This window comes from Coenobita brevimanus, chromosome 74 (genome assembly GCF_032717465.1).
Source record: "Coenobita brevimanus isolate Jiangsu-jjx chromosome 74, ASM3271746v2, whole genome shotgun sequence".
Taxonomy (NCBI): domain Eukaryota; kingdom Metazoa; phylum Arthropoda; class Malacostraca; order Decapoda; family Coenobitidae; genus Coenobita; species Coenobita brevimanus.
This window is the reverse complement of record NC_137027.1, coordinates 33,690,634-33,710,243: the sequence shown is the minus strand read 5'-3', so window position 1 is coordinate 33,710,243 and position 19,610 is coordinate 33,690,634. Positions and strand designations below refer to the sequence as shown.

Below are 19,610 nucleotides of genomic sequence, written 5' to 3'. Positions count from 1 at the left end.
TTCCTTCCTTCCTTTTCTGTCTTTCTTTCCTTTGTTCTTTCCTCTTCATTCTGCCTGCGGGTGACTTTACACGCGCTTTTCTGTCTTTCTTTAATTCATTGTTTCCTTTTCCTTCTGCCTATGGGTAACACTACACTGAGTGACAAGCCAAATGGTTTCCTGTACACCAGGAAACCATTTACAATGCTGGGTGGTAACCATATAACCAAATTATGGCGCCTGGTGGTATAGTGGGTAGATAAGGTGCTCCGGTTGGATTGAGCCTGTGTAGGTTTATATCCAAGGGATGATTGGGGTTTATTGCTCATATAATGCCACTCAGGGATGAGTGAGGCTGGTCACTCTCATCATTAATGTCAGGACCAACTTGCCTAGCCCTGGGCTCCTACGCTCCTCATGGGGCAGCGTAGGATTGGATGATGGATGGATGGATGGATGGCTTCTCCAATCATAACGTACATCAACTTAACCCGTCCTATCACTCCAGTAAGGCCTGTGGACCCTCCAAGAGGCGAAGGCTGTGGCCTTTTCGAGCTGCTGACTGAGAGGCCCTCAGGCAGTACTTCTTTGATTTTCCCTGGAATGATTATTGCTTCATGGCCAAGAGCTATCTGAGTATGCCTCACACATTACGGAGTTCATACTCTTGGACATGGAAGCATACATTCCTTTCTCTGATCCTGTGACTAATGCACAAAAAGAAAACTTTGATTAAATCACACTTGTGCTAATGCTGTCCACAACAAAGAGAAAGCCTACACATGGTACTGAAGCCAACCCACTCCTGAATATCATCTCTATGCATCTGCCCTGAACCATAAGAAGTCTGTTCTTCACACCACAAAAAAGAATTTCATTCAAACTAAATGATCTCAACTCTCTAACTCAAATATTTTTCGCTCCTTTTGACACCTTGCCAGAAACTTTTCTAAAAACTTTACTTCATCATATTTCCCTCCTCTTTTCCACTCTAATGGCTCTATAGCTGTTTCTTCTACCAATAAAGCAGAATTCTTCACTCATAATTTCTCCTCCAATTCCATCTTGGATGATTCTGGTGCTGTTCCTTCATCACTTCCCACCTCCGACTTCCTCATGGTTGGCTTAAAAATTTCTCCAATTGATATGTTTTCTGCCATCACTGGACTCAATACTAACATGGCGTATGGGCCTGATTGGGTTTCTCCTGTTGTCCTCACAAACTGTGCTTCGGTGCTTACACCCTGCCTAAGAAAACTCTGCCTCCATCTGGCAACTTGTACCTTTCTTTCTTGTCGGAAGTTTGTTCTCATTCAGCGTGTTCCAAAGAATGGTGACCATTCCCAGCCCTCTAAGTATTGCCCAACTGCTTTAATATCCTGTATTTCTAAAGTTTTTTAATCTACTCTTAAACAAAAAATTTTTAAAACATTTTTCCTGTCATACTTTTCTTTCCAGTCGTCAGTATGGGTTCTGGAGGGACACTCCACTCATGATTTTCTCATCTTCCTTTCAGACTCCTGGTCTTCCTCTTGTAGGGACTTTGGCAAAAGTTTTGCTAATGCACTTGACATCTCAGGTTTTCGATCGAGCCCGGCATATATTTTTAATTTCCAAACTGCCCTCTTACGGTTTCTATCCTAATACCTGTGCCTTCATCACTAGGTTCCGTTCTGGCTGTTTTGTAGCTGCTCTTGTAGACGACCATCATTCTTTGGTGACTGTCAATAGTGGTGTTCCTCAGGGCTCTGTCCTATCACCAGCTCTCTTCCTTCTACTCATCAGTGACCTCATAAGCTGCACATCTAACTCTACCCACTCATTCACTGATGACTCCACTCTTCACCTTTCTACCCACTTCCTGCAGTGTCCAACTCAGCAGTTACTTCAACAAACAAGGAATGTGGCTTTGGCACACTTAATGTTTGACTTGTCTTATATCTCTGACTGTGGTAAAAGTAATCTTGTTGTTTTTAATGCATCAAAAACTCAGTTCGTACATCTTTTGACTCATCAAAATCTACCACAGGAATATCCTCTAACTCTTAAGAATAGCCAACTCAGTCCTGCTTCATCTTTTAACACACTTGGGGTTTCAGTTTTTCAGAATTTATCTTGGAAAGATCATGTTACCTCTCTTGTAAAATCTGATTCCGAGACATTAGGTGTGCTAAGCCGACTCCATGCCATTTTTACCCCTGAACAGTTACTGACTTTATACAGGGGTCTTATTCACCCCTGTGTAGAGCACAACTGTCATCTGTGAGGAGGCTCCCCACATATAGCTCTTCTCAATAAGGTGGAGTCAAAGGCTTACTGTATTATTAATTCTCCTCCTCTTAATGTTTCCCTTCAACCTCTGTCTCTCTGCCACACTGCTGCATCTTTATCTGTTTTCTATTGCTACTTCATTGGTCACTGCTTCTCTGAACCGTCTGCCTGCATCCCTCCACAGCTACTGTGGGCACACAGCACCCATTTTGCAGCAAACTCTCATCCCATTTCTGTTCAACTCTCTAATGCAAGAGTTAACCGTTACTCCCAGTCCATCATGCATGCAAAAGGTCAACTCTGGAACTGTCTTCCTCAGTATGTATTCCCCTACTGCCTACGATCTCCATTCTCTTAAACACAATGTGTCCAGGCATCCTGAAATGAACAAATCTTGAATTTGACTCTCTATTATATTACAGTCATACCTCGGTATATGATACCCCTAGATGCGATACCCTGGCTTAAACATGGGCATAGAAATTCCCCCATACCCCGCCTAATGATGGCCGAACCCTGGTTCAACAATGGGTTTTGATTTTTTTTTAACCCATATTGATGATATTTTAGACTAAAATTGTGTGTTTAGGTTGATCTATAAACTGTTTTTAGACTAAGACTAATGTGTTTTAGCCATAGGTGGGGTGAACACTGTCATTTTGGGGTACAGTTTACTAAACCTGATTTTTTTCCAGACATATTTGACAATTCTCATATTTTATATGTTGGTTTTAGTGAGTTATTTACAGGTGTTAGGCTTAGGTTAGCTTCCTTGACAGCTGTTAGGCCATTCAGATTGGTTTTTAACTTGTTTTTGGGCTCATTTGGGTGGGTTTTAGACTTTGTTGGTGGGGACACCCAAGGCTGAAAAAAGCATCCCATTACAAGTTAAATCTACCCCGATATACGATACCCCACCTAACGATGTTTTTTTACCTAACCAACTGCATCGTTAAACCAGGGTATACCTGTACTTTTATTTTTTCTTAGAGGGAACAACCTTGTGGGCTTCTAGCTTTTAGTTCCTTCTTCCTTGTATTAAAGAGAGAGAGAGAGAGAGTATACACAGTGTTAGGCTACTTCATTATAGGAAAACAACCTGAGTTAATGTAATGTTCTGGTATTCTTTATTAGCTATAATACTAACCAGTAAAATCTTAATCACCCACTATCTCGTGCACTAACCATGTGAGGACGAGTGATCAGCTCCTTAACCACTGCAGCGTGTCCCATCATGGCAGCGTGCATAAGAGGTGTATCTCCCGCCCAGTCCCGGGTGTTGCGGTGGAGGTACAACTGGCGGTGGAGGAAACGCACTACCTTTACCTGGCCCCCAACACAGGCACTGGACAGGAGGGTATACCCATCACTGTCTGCTGCATTGATGTCGTTCCCATTCTCAATATACTGACGCACTTTTTGAAGGTCCCCATTCTTAGCAGCAAGGTACATATCCTGTGCATCAGAAAACAAGAAGGTCTTATTTCATTTTTTTTTTTTTGTTACCATCCCTTATATACATATAACCCGTGAAATTATACTCATGGAATACAGTACTATGTGATGGCAATTAAAAAACTAAGTAAACAGACTACAAGTATCAATAATAATTTTAAAAATAATATCATCATCAACAACAAAATATAATAATTTGGCATTCTGTCTGTCAAAAACACAAGTTCTTCCTATGGAATTCGCTAGCAACTGAAATGGTTGCACCTTTACAATTACATGGACTGTGATATAACTCATATATATATCTATCTATCTATCTATTGCCAGACGCCTCAATCCCGTTTGGGGTGGCCACAAACAAATCGCCTCCAAGTCGCCCTGTCCCCCGCCATTTCACTGCCCTGCTCCCAACTCACACCCCCATCTCTCATATACCTCTCCACCCCATCCCTCCATCTCATCCTCGGCCTCCCCCTCCCTCTTCCCCCCTCCACCTCACTCACATACACTCTCTTCGTCAGTCTTTCACCCTCCATCCTCTCCACATGGCCAAACCACCTCAGTGTGTTCCTCATAACGCTTCCTATCACATCCACATCCACACCACAACGCTCCTTTATATCCTCATTCGTCAGCCTGTCTCTCCATGTGACTCCACAGGCTCCTCTTAAATAACTCATTTCCACTGCTCCCACTGTTGACTTGTGTCCTTCCAACAACGTCCAAGCTTCACTTCCATACGTTAGAGTTGGTATCACAATGCTGTCATGTAGTAACTTTTTCACTTCCATGCTCACTTCCCTGTTTCTTATCACTGCTTTCAAAGAACCAGCAACCTTTCTTCCCTGCTGTACCCTTTCAAGCACTTCACCCTCCAAACCTCCATCCTTACTCATCACACTCCCCAAGTACTTAAACGTACTCACATTTTCCAATTCCTCACCATCCAACCTCGCTGTACATTCACTGACTTCACCTCTCTCAAAGACCATCACTTTACTCTTCCCTACATTCACCTTTAGATTCCGTTTCTTACACACTCTCCCAAACTCATCCACCAAGCCTTGCAGCTCCCCTTTGTCTTCACTCAACAACACAGTATCATCTGCAAACAACAGTACAGGGAGTTTCCAAACACTATCCTCTCTCACCAGGGCCACTCCAACATCCATTACCCTACCTTGTACCTCTTTTATCCCCATCCATGTACAGACTGAACAACCATGGAGACATGACACATCCCTGTTTCAACCCAACTTTCAAAGAGAAAAATTCACTGAGTTCACCATCCACACGCACCGCAGCCTTCGCACCGTCGTACATACTCTTCACAGCATTCAACAACTTCCCATCTACTCCATATATTCTTAACACTTTCCACAATCCTTGTCTATCCACCCTGTCATATGCTTTCTCCAAATCCATGAAAGCTGCATACACCTTCTTTCCCTTCTCTAGAAACTTTTCCACTAAAGATCTAAGAATGAATATCTGATCTACACAACCTCTTCCCTTCCTAAAGCCTCCCTGTTCTTCTCCAACTAATTTCTCTGTTCTTTCTCTAACTCTGTCAATAAGTATCCTACCATACACTTTTCCTATTATACTAAGAAGACAAATGCCCCTATGATTACCACACACTTCTTTTTCCCCTTTTCCTTTGTACAAGAGAATAATTATACCTGACTTCCATTCCTCCGGGACTCTACCTTCCTCCCAGGCCAATCTACACATCTTCCACATCCATTCTACTACTATCTCTCCCCCATGCTTCAGCATTTCACCACACACTCCATCAATTCCTAGGGCTTTCCCCAATTTAACTTTCTTCATTGCTTCCACAACTTCTATCCTACTGATTTCTTCCTGTCTTCTCACCTCCCTCCTTCTCCCAGCCATTCCCCAGCCACTTATACTGGCATTACTTCCATCCTCTATGTTCAACAATTCCTTAAAGTGTTCTCTCCATCTGCTCACTTTTTCTCCCTTCTCCACTAGTAATCTACCATTTTTATCTTTTACTCCCCTGCTAACTTCACTTCCACCCTGTCTTACTCTTTTCACCTCTTTCCAGAACATTTTCTTACAGTCCCTCCACTTTACACTCAAATTCCTTCCAAATTCCTCATCCACTCTCTTCTTACTCTCTCTTACTAATCTTTTCACCTCTCTCTTTCTTTCTACATATAACTCTCTCTTCCGCCTCTCAACTTCTTCCACGCCCCTATTTCTCATCCATTCATTGTATGCTTTCTTCTTTTATGCCACAGCCTGTCTCACCTCTTCAGTCCACCATGCTGTTCCTTGCATCCCCCTACGTCTTCTCTTCCTTCCACACACCACATCACATGCTGCACATGTTTCTTCTGCAAATACCTGTATCCTACACTCACCTTCCACGTCTCCCATCTGCTCCAATTCATATTTGCCCAATCGTTCCTCCACTTCTCTCTTATACTCTGCCTTTTTCTCATCCTCTTGTAACCTTTCCACTCTCCTTGCAACTACTCCTTCCTCTCGTCTTTCCCTTCTTCTATTCCTCCATCTTACTTGAATTTTAATTCTGGCCACCACCAAGTAGTGGTCAGAAAGTCCACTCCCCCAACCTCTATACGCTCTTGCATCCATTACACATCTTCGCATCCTTTCATCCACACACACACATAATCAATCATTGCCTTCCTTTCATTCAGTTCACCACCCACCCTTCTCATCACTCGCCATATATACCTGTGGATCATTTTATGCCTGAAGAGGGTATTGGCTATCACCAACCCCCTCCCAGCACAAATGTCCACTAACGCACTGCCATTCTCATCTATCTCAGCAGGCACACCCCTCTCACCAACTATTCCATCCACCTTCACATTCCCAACTTTACCATTCATATCACCGATCAAAAACACTCTCTCATTCCTTCCAAACTTTTCTATGCACACTTCTACATTTGTCCAGAACTCTTCTCTTACTCTTCTAGCATGATCTTGCGTTGGCGCATACACACACACAATCGCCCACATTTGTATTCCAACTTTCAACTTTACCCAGACAATCCTTGACCTAACTGATCCATACTGTCTTATGCTCTTCTTCCATCTTTTACTCACAACTATACATACTCCTTCCTTTGCCCTCTCATTCTCACCTACTCCTGCACATATACCCCATCCATACTCCCATTCTCTCACACTTTCTCCTCTCCATTTTGTTTCAGTTATTCCACATACATCCACTTTCGCACCCTCAAGCACCTGGACAATCTCTCTCTCTCTTTCACCTCATCATTCGCTCCCCTTACATTCCGTATATATATATATATATATATATATATATATATATATATATATATATATTTCAAACTTCAGCTATAGAATTGGTAGAAACTAAACCTTGTAACCATCCTGCACAACACCTTTCTCCACATCACAGTTTCTTAAAAAGAGAAAGGCTTTGAGCTGCCTCATAAAAAAATTCAGAAGTCAGTCTATTACATAACCTATGGGCCACACAGGAAAATGACCAATCTGTGAACAATGGCTTATGAGCAGCTCCTGGCTCTTCAGGGGGAAAGGACTGTCTTCACTTTGCAACATCAAACCTGGGCATACTAATGAAAGTTTTAATAATTCAGCAAAATATTTCAGTTTACCAACCTAAGAATCTTGAACATCATAAGACAAAGTTTAAATTCTATTCTAACTTCAACTCAACTCAGAAAGGAGGTAGTGGGGATTCTCGGAATAACACCAAAGATAAGCCTTGCTGCCCTATCTATTTAGCACAGACTGAACCTTCTATTATAAGATTATTCGGATGACCAATCCATAATGCATTAAGATGCAGTAAGACCTTACCATATTGAACTAACTGGGGGGGGTGGAGGCAGACAGTATAGCCAATAATTTGGTTCATCCAATGTTCAGTAGGGGGAAGCTATACCAAACACAAGTTCCGTACAGAATATACTAAATCGTGTTTGGTGGATTCCCACTGGAAGGACATGTTATCACACAACTATATTTCAATATTCCATGGGCTTTGACTGTGTACCTTGGTATCTTATTGATCAATAACTAGTAATCAACAGATGACAAAATGCAACAAAATTGCTTTTTATTTACCCTGTCACTTCCTCATGTGATGACTCACAGCCTCATAGGCTCTACACTTGGAACATAAGTACAATACATACAACAGCCTTATACTTTACAGTACAACACAACAATTACAATATGATTCTAAATGCCGTTTTTTTCCAAATGTCTAGACACTGTCCACATAATTATTTTAATAAGTCATTCACATTTTTTAACACTAGTCACACTGTACAATACAACACTGACACTGTTTTTTCAGCTCAGGCTAGTTGTAGTAAGCAGAGTAAGGGAGAGGATGTTTGCTGGAACATCTAAAGGCCTACATCTTACATAGTTTACATCAAAGACATTCACTGGGATTCCATGGTCACTTCAGCTACCCTTGACAGCTTGGGATAGACTGCCCTGAAGGTGCTATGACCCAAACTCTTGATTACTTGACTCACACCAAAGTAATCACACAACAAGCCCTTGTGACCACTGTCACCCACCGCTCATGCGGTTGTTGTTATTGTTGTTGTTCCCCAATTTGTCTGGATGAGCAGACCCATCAACCACAAGCAAGTAGGTGTCCTCCTGTGGCAGAGGGCATCTTGCCAGAGTCGGAACAGGGTCCTTCCACATGGGGATGTGCAGGGATAATGGAGAAGGCACAGCTGCTGACAGGAAAACCTATGTACAGATGTGTATGAATAGCAGTATCAGCTGTATGGAGCAGTGTATGACCAGGGTTTGGCACCTCTTTTTAATCTGTCAGTTCTTGGACTGACTCTGTAGGATACATGAATGGGAAGCTATGTGTGGAATAAGTTTATACCTATCAGGCAGAGCCAGGATTCCAGAGGCTTGAATGGTGAGAGAATGGGAGTGTGGCCTATTCAACTGGGCAAACTTTGGTTACTATCTCCTCCTCTCTCTCTCTCTTTTTTTCCTGGCTCACTGAACCCCATCTCACCCACCCTAAGGTGGGGAAAGTCTGAAAGATGATGATGATGATGATGAAATATTCTCAGTCTGGACTTTGACTACTTGGTAAATATGGTTGCATTTCCTGCCTGGGAGTGTTGTGCAAGGCCAGTTATGGGCCCTTGACCCTCATCATTCCCATGGTAGTACTCCCAGGATGATGGAACCACACATCCAAGAGGTCATTCAATCAGATGCAGTGTCCCCTCCCTAAATCTATCCTTGCTTGGATAGCCTATATCCAGAAGTTGTTTGGTAGGAGGAGGATTTAGCTGAGGTTCATGTTAACTGGATTCTGTACTGCATATACAAGAAACAGAGTGGGGCAAAAGGGTGTGAGTAAATGTGGATAAAACAAAAGTGACGATACCTAGGGATGGTGGCGGTACTGTCAAAGCAGGGGAAGAGTGGCCAAGTGTTGTCTGGAACAAGGATGTGGGAAACAGCTCCACATTATGCAGTGTTTGTGAAAAGTGAGTGCCTAAGAGATGTACAGTAGTGGTATTAGAGGCAGAATGCAGATAATGCTGATTTTGTGTGTACAGTGCATTGGGGAGGTCATACAAAGACTCAGGCATGAAAGGATTGATCTTATTGAAAAGTTTCTTGAGTATGTGGAAGAGTTTTGCTATTTGGAGGATATGATATATGCTGGAGGTGAAGTTGGAGCTAGCTCTGGCTAGGGTGAAGAGCAGTTCGAGGAATTTCAGGGAGCTGTTGCCTCTCCTGACACTGAGAGGGCTCTCCCCCCATGTTAGGGCATCTTTGTGTGTGGCAAGTGTTAGGAGTGTAATGCTGTATGCTAGTGGGACCTGGGCAGTAAGCCATGAATGCAAGGCCTGTGCGGGTTAGGTTTACGACTGACACGTTGAGAGGAAGGATAGGACTGAAGTGTATTGGTGTTGTGATGAGAAGGGGTAGAGTGAGATGGTTTAGGCATGTGGAGAGGATACAGGATGACAACTGGGTGCAGAAGGTGAGATGTGTGAATGTTGGGGGTAGGGCTGCGAAATGCAAAGAAAAAAAGACCTATGATGAGGTCATAATGAGATGCAAGGATAAGGGATAGAATAGGGAACCTGCCAGAGACTAAGCAGCATGGACAGCCAACATCAGGTGACCAAGGCCTAAACATGCACGCATGTTGAAGCACTTATAAACAAAACGATACAATATGATACAACAAAGTGACAGTTTATTGTAAATGACATGAGACATGCCAACTGCATGACTCAATATTAAGATGCAACATCTACTTAAAAACTGTTTCAAACCGTCATGGGTTCTAAAGTGCAGTTTACAGTTTCTGATACCCTGAGCAAATACCCTTGCTCAATACTCTTAGATAAGAATGGCAGGTTACAAACAGGATGACAATTTAAAATGATGTCAATACTGAGTCCAGGCTTCTTGAGTGGGGCTGTAAATAGGCACGTTTTGCAGATGGCACAGTTACCTTCTAGGAAGTACAGTACAGTATCTGATTACCGTTTTACAAATAAATTCTGCTTGATGCTCATACACAGCTGGCATCTGAGGAACATTCAGCAGCTAGTATGATTATACAGTATTATGTAATGAATTACTGTACTACGGTATATACTGTACCAGTACTGTACAGTATTGTATTTTATGATTGATTTTAATCTTTCATTCATGGGTAATACTGTTGGAGAGTTTTCAGGATGGAGGGCTGACATGGATTGCAGGATAACTGAGAGATTACTATACTGCATATGTTACAAGAGTTCAACATACTGTGTAACTGAGCTTAAAAACTACAGTAATCATACTCACACTAGACAAAGTGCCATAGCTGAGAGATGGACACTGGCACGGTTGGCATGGGGCATCATCGTCCTGATGGACAGAAATTCATAAATTATTAAGTTTCTTGAAGTGCAAGTCAATAAATGAGCAAAAGTAGGGTCCAAAAAGAATTCATAATAACCACACCATCAATATAGTTACAGGCTGTGCCTTATTATACACAGATTTTGCAAGTAAGTGTTCCAAGCCTGCAAAAACCATTTTTATTTTGTTTCTGATGACTGTTTTCCAAGCTGCACCAACTCCTGCAGCATTCAAGTTCCCTAACTATGAGGTTCCCTTTCAGGACCCCATCCCACTTCTCCTTGGTTAGACTGTAAGGACTGTCCTATCCACAGTCAAATTTTTACAGAAATTCCCCTAGTTACTCTCACATTATTCTATTCACATGAGGGGGCTGTGGGGGTTTGGGGGTGGGGAGGTGGAGGCAGTGGGGGTTTGAGGGTGGAGTGCCAGAAGGAAGAGGAAGAATTCGAGTTGGAGAGTTCATAGCATTTAGTATGGATGAAATATTTTTGGCAGAGCGAAGAACAGACTTAGCACGATTCTGGGCAGAAATATAAAAAAGATGAGACTCAAGGGTGAGTTGGCTTAGGTATATACCTTTTGTAGGCCTTCTCCATGTTGTGAACAGCATTAGAACATGTATGATTAAACCAAGGTTTCTTTGCTTTAGTCTTGGGGAGCGTGGTAGCTCAGTGGTAGCGTGTTGGGCTCGTAATCGAGGGGTTGCGAGTTCGCACCCCGCCTGGTGGCTGCTGTGCTGGGAGGGGTAGCGCTCTCCTGTAACCCTAGCAGGGCTATATGATCTGATGAGGTCTAGCTCGGGGATTAATCCCTTTTGCTTTAGTCACAGGATATGAGAAAGAAATGTATGCTTCCATACCCAAGAGAATAACCTCTGTAACGCACATGGCAAACTCAGATGACTCTCAGCCAGGGAAGCTCTAATCATTCTAGGAAAAATCAAAGAAGTACAGGGTGACCCAATAAAACCTCCCACATTTTGAAAGCTGTAGCAATCTCAGTAGTGAGGCGGGAGGGTCGGGGCTAGGGTCTGTTGGTAGCCTAACCCCAACTGTTCTCAGTCGCCAACATGGCATGGTCGGGAGCACACTGTGCGTTCGCTGTCAAAACGTTCTTCACAGACAACCGTTTCGCGATCGCCGTGCAGAGGGCCTTTTGAAGACATTTCAATATTCCACGGAACCAAAACGTTCCAGATCGGAAAACCATCTTGCAGTGGGTTGAGAATTTCAGGGCAACAGGCTCAGCTTTAAAAAGAAAATCACCTGGTCGACCTAGGGGCACTCGTATGCCTAAGAATATTGAAGTACTGAGGCGATCTGTTGTGCAGTCTCCGAGACGTTCTGCGCGGAAGCATGCTTTAGCTGTAGGGATATCCCAGGAAACTGCAAAGAGAATCTTACACAAAGACCTTCACTTCCACACAAAGCTCGAAGATCATTGCAAGTGCTGAGGGAAATGTTTCCGGATTGGGTGATCTCATTGCGTGGCGATGTTGTGTGGTCGGCCCGTTCCCCTGACCTCGCCCCTTGTGATTTTTTTCTGTGGGGCTACCTTAAATCACGAGTGTATACTCATCGACCCCAAACTCTTGAAGCCCTTAAGGTTGCTCTTCAGCAGGAGATAGCCGCTGTTCCACCCGACATGACCCATCAAGCCATGGCAGTCTTCAGAAATCACCTCCAAGCGTGTATAGACAATGACGGCCACCATTTGGAGGATGTCATCTTTAATACATGATGAATAAAAACTGTAATGAATGATGTTTCATGTGTGCAAATAATATTTTCATTATCTTTAACCATTTTTTTTTTCATTTACTTTTGAAATGTGGGAGGTTTTTCTGGGTCACCCTGTACTGCCTACGGGTTCCCAATCATCAGCTCCAAAGTGCCACAGACGATGTTTCTTTGGAAGGTCCACAGGCCGTACTGGAGCAATAGGACAAGTTAAGGTGATAAGGTTGTGATCGGAGGAGCCCAACAGAGAGGAAAGATTAACTCTGTAAGCAGAAGGATTAGTTGTACGGAAGACATCAAGTATGATGGAGCTCTCTCCAAGGCGGTCAGGGATACAGGTAGGGTGCTGTACAAGCTGCTCTAGGTCATTAAGGATAGAAAAAATGTAGGCTTGTTCACTAGGTGGATCAGTGAAAGGAGAGGAGAGCCAAAGGTGGTGGTGGTGAACACTAAAATCTTATGCATTTATAAAATACTAATCAATAACTAGTAAGGCCACTGAATGATTTGCTTCTGGTCTTCATTCCAGTCACCTCAACCTGCTGACCAATCCCAAACCATGACCATGGTATAAATGCATGAGGTGATTTTGCAAGGAAATTTTTGGGGAAAAACAAGTCCACATTATATGGTGCGAAATGTGGTAGGTTGAGTTTAGTTACAAAAATTCTGGTTTGGTCTGGATAAACCAGCACTGACATGGGTTATTTTGTACCAAAAACAACGTGCTACAATGGCGCCCATCTGTTTTCAGCATACCACAAGATGGTATTCATCTGTCGTCAGTATCATTGGGGCCTGGCAACAACAGCCTTAGGATAAATGCTATTCACCATTTGGAGGAAAAATAAAAATACTAAAACATGACAATGCACTCACAAAATGCTCAAAGAATCCTATGATGGTAATGAAAGAAAACTAAAGAAAACTGCAAAATAAAGCAGTCCCATGTCTGCAGGGGATTTTGATTTTGGGGCTTCCTACAATCTATAAAATTCAGCCTCATTTGCTGTGACAGACACTGACATATGCTGCCGCAATGGATAACTGAACTGACTGTAATTGAAAAAAAAATAAATAAAAATAACAATACAGCAATAATAATAATAATAATAATAATAATAATCGATCTATCTATAGCCCGACGCCCTAATCCCGCAAAGGGTGGCCGCAGACAAAACGCCTCCAAGTCGTTCTGTCACCCACCATTTGACTACCCTCCTCCCAACTCACCCCCCCCCCTCCCTCATATACCTCTCAACTCCATCCCTCCACCTCATCCTCGGTCTACCTCTCCCTCTCCCTCCCTCCACCTCACCTACATACACCCTCTTAGTCAGTCTTTCATTCTCCATTCTCTCCACATGTCCAAACCACCTCAGTGTATTTCTCCTAATCTTCTCAACCACATCCACATCCACCCCACAGCGTTCCTTCACTTCTTCATTCGTCAACCTGTCCCTCCACGTCACTCCACATGCTCCTCTCAAGTAACTCATTTCCACTGCTCTCACTCTTGACTTGTTCCCCTCTTGCAAGGTCCATGCCTCACTTCCATATGTCAGGGTAGGGATCACAATACTATCATGCAGTGACTTCTTAACTTCCATACTCACCTACTTATTTCTCATCACTGCTTTCAGTGTACCAACAACCTTCCTTCCCTGCTGTACCCTTTCACACACTTCATCCCCCAAAGTTCCATCCTTACTCATCACACTACCCAAGTACTTGAAAGCACTCACATTCTCCATATCCTCACCATCCAACCTCACTGCACACTCTGTGACTTCATTCCTCTCAAACACCATAACTTTACTTTTGGCATCCCTTTTTAACGTGGCAGCGTCTGGACTGACTCTGTCGGATACGATTATGTGAAGCTACAGAACGTGGTGAATATTTTTGGCGTATCCGATAGAGCCAGGACTCCAGGGGCTTGAATGATGAGTGAATGGAAGCGTGGCCCAATGGATTGGGCAATTTTGGGCTGTCTGGACATTGCTGCTTCTTACCCTGCCCTTGGGTGGGAAAGGAGGTCCGGATGATGATGATGATGATGATAATAATAATCTAAAACCCCAGAGAGACTATATTCCACTTTGAAGAAAAAAACTGATGAAACACTTACTATATTGTGCTAGTGCAATAAAATCAATTATACTGTATGGAGAACAGTTAAGCAGGTTTGTAAAGATTCACTATATAGGACTTCCTATATAAGTTTATTACAACCTGTAAACCTAACTGTTAAAGTAAAGGATAGGAAAGATTTAAAGTTTCAAAAATAGAAAACTGATAAGTCAACCATCTTGGATATTTTTTTTTTTTAATTTTGAAAAGACAGGCATCAACCTCCTATATGGCCCTACAAATATACAAAAAATGAGAAAATTCCAACAAATGGTTTCTGAGATACAGCGCTGAACAGACTAACGGATATATGGATGGACGCAACTGACAGCAAACCCTTTTCTGTATCCTCCTACTTTCTCTATACTCATTTCAAAGCCAAAGGTGGCTGTTGTGTATATATACGCAACAACTTATCTTGCTCTCGTGTTCCTGAACTTGATTCTTCTGAATTCTCCACACTCTGGCTTCGGCTTTCCTGTCATTCTCTGACTAAATATATCTGTGCTGTTTACTTATCCCCTAATTCTACTGACTATCAAAAATTCTTCGACTATCTTACTTCTACGATGGGACACATTCTATCCATTTCTCCTTTCTCTGAAATCTCCATTCTTGGAGATTTCAATGTTCACCACCACCTTTGGCTCTCCTCTCCTTTCACGGATCCACCTGGTGAACAAGCCTACATCTTTTCTATCCTTAATGACCTAGAGCAGCTTGTACAGCACCCTACCCGTATCCCGGACCGCCTTGGAGAGAGCTCCAACATACTTGACCTCTTCCTCACAACTAATCCTTCTGCTTACTCTGTTAATCTTTTCTCTCCGTTGGGCTCCTCCGATCACAACCTTATTACCTTAACCTGTCCTATCACTCCGGTACGGCTTGTGGACCCTCCAGGGAAACGTCGTCTGTGGCATTTTGGAGCCGCAGACTGGGAGGCCCTCAGGCAGTACTTCTTTGATCTTCCCTGGAATGATTATTGCTTCCATGGCCGTGAGCCATCTGAGTGTGCCTTGCGCATTACGGAGGTTATTCTCTCGGGCATGGAAGCATACATTCCTTTCTCATATCCTTTGACTAACGCAAGAAAGCCTTGGTTTAATCACGCTTGTTCTAATGCTGTCCGCAACAAGGAGAGGGCCTACAAAAGGTACTGGAGCCAACCCACCCCTGAATCACATCATCTTTATGTTTCTGCCCGGAATCGTGCTAAGTCTGTTCTTCGCTCTACTAAAAATAATTTCATCCATACTAAATGCTCTCAACTCTCCAACTCGAATTCTTCCCGCTCCTTCTGGCACATTGCCAAAAATCTTTCTAACAACTTTACCTCATCATCCTTCCCTCATCTTTTCTACTCTGATGGTTCTGTAGCTATTACTTCTACTGATAAAGCAGATCTCTTCGCACAGACTTTCTCCTCCAATTCTACCTTAGACGATTCCGGTGCTGTTCCTCCATCACTTCCCCCCTCTGAATTCCTCATGGCTGACATTAAAATTTCTTCAGTTGATGTATTTTCTGCCATCACTGGCCTCAGTACTAACAAGGCATATGGGCCTGATGGGGTCCCTCCTGTTGTTCTCAAGAACTGTGCTTCTGTGCTTACACCCTGCCTAGGCAAACTCTTTCGTCTTTGTCTGTCAACTTGTACCTTTCCTTCTTGCTGGAAGTTTGCTCTCATTCAGCCAGTCCCAAAGAAGGGTGACCACTCCCAACCCTCCAACTATCGTCCAATTGCTTTAACGTCCTGTATTTCAAAAGTTTTCGAGTCAATTCTTAATAGAAAAATTTTAAGGCATCTTTCCTATCACAACCTTCTTTCCGATCGTCAGTATGGGTTCCGTCAGGGACGCTCCACTGGCGATCTTCTCACCTACCTTTCAGACTCCTGGTCATCCTCCTTTCGGGACTTTGGCGAAAGCTTTGCCATTGCACTTGACATCTCAAAGGCTTTCGATCGAGTCTGGCATAAATCTTTAATTTCCAAACTGCCCTCCTACGGTTTCTATCCTTCTATCTGTGCCTTCATCGCTAGCTTCCTTTCCGGTCGTTCTATAGCCGCTGTTGCAGACGGCCATCGTTCTTCTCCTAGATCTATCAACAGTGGTGTTCCTCAGGGCTCTGTCCTATCACCAACTCTCTTCCTTTTATTCATCAATGATCTTCTAAGCTGTACATCTAACCCTATCCACTCATACGCTGATGACTCCACCCTTCACCTTTCCATTCGGTTCCCGCAACGCCCATCTCAACAGTTACTTCAACAAACAAGGGATGAGGCTATGGCACACCTAATGTCTGACTTGGCTCGTATCTCTGACTGGGGTAAAAATAATATGGTTGTCTTTAATGCATCTAAGACTCAGTTCTTACACCTATCAACCCGACAAAATCTTCCACAGGTATACCCACTAATGTTTAATAATATTCAGCTTAATCCTGTATCATCCTTGAACATGCTTGGGGTTTCATTTACTCGGGACTTATCTTGGAAAGATCATATTACATCTCTTGTAAAATCTGCTTCCAAGAGATTGGGTGTGCTAAGCCGACTCCGCTCTTTCTTTACCCCTGCGCAATTGTTGACTCTATACAGGGGTTTTATCCGCCCCTGTGTGGAGTACAACTCTCATGTGTGGGGTGGCTCCCCACATACAGCTCTTCTCAATAGGGTGGAGTCAAAGGCTTTTCTGTCTCATTAACTCTCCTCCTCTTACTGACTCCCTTCAACCTCTGTCTCTTCGCCGCACTGTTGCATCTTTATCTCTTTTCTATCGCTACTTTAATGGTCACTGCTCCTCTGAACTGTCTGCCTGCATTCCTCCACCTCTACGACGGGCGCGTAGCACCCGTCTGGCAGCAAACTCTCATCCTTTTTCTGTCCAACTCTCTAATGCAAGAGTTAACCGTTACTCCCAGTCTTTCATTTATGCAACAGGTCAGCTCTGGAACTGTCTCCCTCTGTCTGTATTTCCTGCTGCCTATGATCTCCAGTCTTTCAAACGCAGTGTGTCCAGGCATCTCAAAATGATCGGATCTTGAATTTGGCTCTATATTGTGTTTTGTTTTTCTCTTGGAGGGAACTGTTACTGCGGGCTCATGGCCTTTGGTTCCTTCTTCCTCGCATTTAAAAAAAAAAAAAAAAAAAAAAAAAAAAAAAAAAAAAAAAAAACCATGATCTGACCTAAGATTTCACTCCGTGAGAAACAATGTGGAATAACAATGATACGAGAAAATTGACATTTGACTTGATGACCTTGAAGGAAAGGTCAGAGGTCAAATCTGACATCATACAGTATTTAGACTCACTATACATGACTTCCTATGTAAGTTTGTTACAACCTGTGAACCTATCTGTTAAAGTAAAGGAGATACTGTACAAGCATAAAGGATTTAAAGTTTCAAAATTAGAAAAGTGGTAATATGTTTGCCATCATGGATTTTTTCAAAATTTCGAAGAAATGGGTATTAATGTCCTATATGGCCCTAAAATCATCAAAAATTTGGGAAAATTCCAAAGAATTGTTTATAGAGCATGGAACAGACGAACAGATGTACGGACTAACGGAGTACGGACATGACCTAACTTAAGATTCCACTCCACGAGAAATGAAGTGAAATAATAATCTATCTATCCATCTACAGTCAGACACAAGAATCCTGTATGGGGTGGCCATTTGTCTTTGAGTTAGCTGCTTTATGGGGAGGGGCACTAACACTCCGCCAACCCTCTTGTTGACACGTAAGGAACACACATAGGCTGGTTATGTGGTTACACCCACTTGTGAAAATGGTTTCCTGGCCTACAGGAAACCATTAGGCTTGTCACTCAATGTAAAGCCACCTGAAAAGGAAAGAAGTGTAAAAGAAAGTGACAGGAAAGATGGGAGAAATAGGAAGAGGGCAGGGCAGACAAAAAAAAGAATGATAAAGGTGAAGGAAGAAATATGTAGCACTACATCAAGTGAGTGGATGATGGTCGTCATTGTGGTTCGTGGGGGTGCATATCAGTCACTCGCTCACTCACCCACTCAGTCACTCTCTCTCTCTCTCTCTCTCCCTCCCTCCAGGTGACTCTACACTGGTGGACAGGGCAAATGGTTTCCTGTAGCCCAAGAAACCATTCCCTATGCTCGGCAATAACCATATACCAGTAACCAAATGATGGCAAGTGGTGAGTTGGTTAAGGTGTTCTAATGCAGTGGAGCCTGTGTGAGTTCCATCTGAGGGGTAGTTGGGGTTTACTGCTTGTGTAATACCGCTCTGGGATGAGTAAGGCTGGTCACTGTTCCTTAAATTTCAGGACTGAATGGCCTATAGCCTGATGTCCCTGCCTTCCTGTTTATGTGGGGCAAAATGGAATTTAATGATGATGATTACAATAACTGAAATAATTAAAATAATAATAATAATAATTCATTCCTTATGTAATTTTGTGTTGCACCATGAGGTACAGAGGGGCCCAGGGTTAGGCAAGTTGATCCTGGCATTTTAGAAGAGTGACCAACCCCACTCATCCCTGAGTTGCATTATGTGAGCAGTAAACCCCAACCACATCTTAGATATAAACCTGCACTGGCTCAATCCGATTGGAGAGCCTTAATTGCCCACTAAACCATCAGGCGCCATAATTTGGCTATATGGTTACCACCCACTGTAGTAAATGGTTTCCTGTACAGGAAACCAGTTGGCTTGTCACAGTGTACAGTCACCTGCAGTCATAAGGAGGGGGAAAGAATGAAGGAAGAAAAGATAGAAGAGGGACAAAGGAAAGAAGGAAGGAAGAGAGGAAAGGGCAGGCAACCAAGAGCAGCACTACATTGAGTGAGTGGATGGTGAGCCCCCCACCAACCAATGATATAATAATAAGTTAATAACAATCTGGTCTTTTACTTTTCAAAAGCATCAGTGCTTCCTCAGTAATGCAAGTTACTGTTTATGAACTGTGACATCACTCATATACAATACAAACCATCTGTTGATGTACAACAACTAGACCCTATGCTCACCCATCACAACATCTCTCCCAAGATTGGAGCTTCTCAAAAAGAGAACAGGTCTGAGCAGCCCATTAACATATGTTCAGATTTAAAGTTGGAAGTTT

At 42.9% G+C, this 19,610-nt stretch overlaps 1 protein-coding gene across 3 annotated transcripts in view; it reads right to left on the bottom strand.

The window, feature by feature from the left end:
• The window catches only part of LOC145407871 (uncharacterized), a 69,409-nt gene that overhangs the window by 24,656 nt on the left and 25,143 nt on the right, over positions 1-19,610 (bottom strand). For 2 of the 3 annotated variants that reach the window (XM_080278726.1, XM_080278727.1), the window contains exons 3-4: positions 10,566-10,628; positions 3,436-3,705 (exon numbers count right to left, since the gene is read on the bottom strand). In XM_080278726.1, coding sequence (XP_080134852.1) covers positions 3,436-3,705; positions 10,566-10,628 — 333 coding nt within the window. The remainder of the gene's footprint in view (positions 1-3,435; positions 3,706-10,565; positions 10,629-19,610) is intronic. The other variant, XM_080278728.1, reaches the window with a different exon arrangement.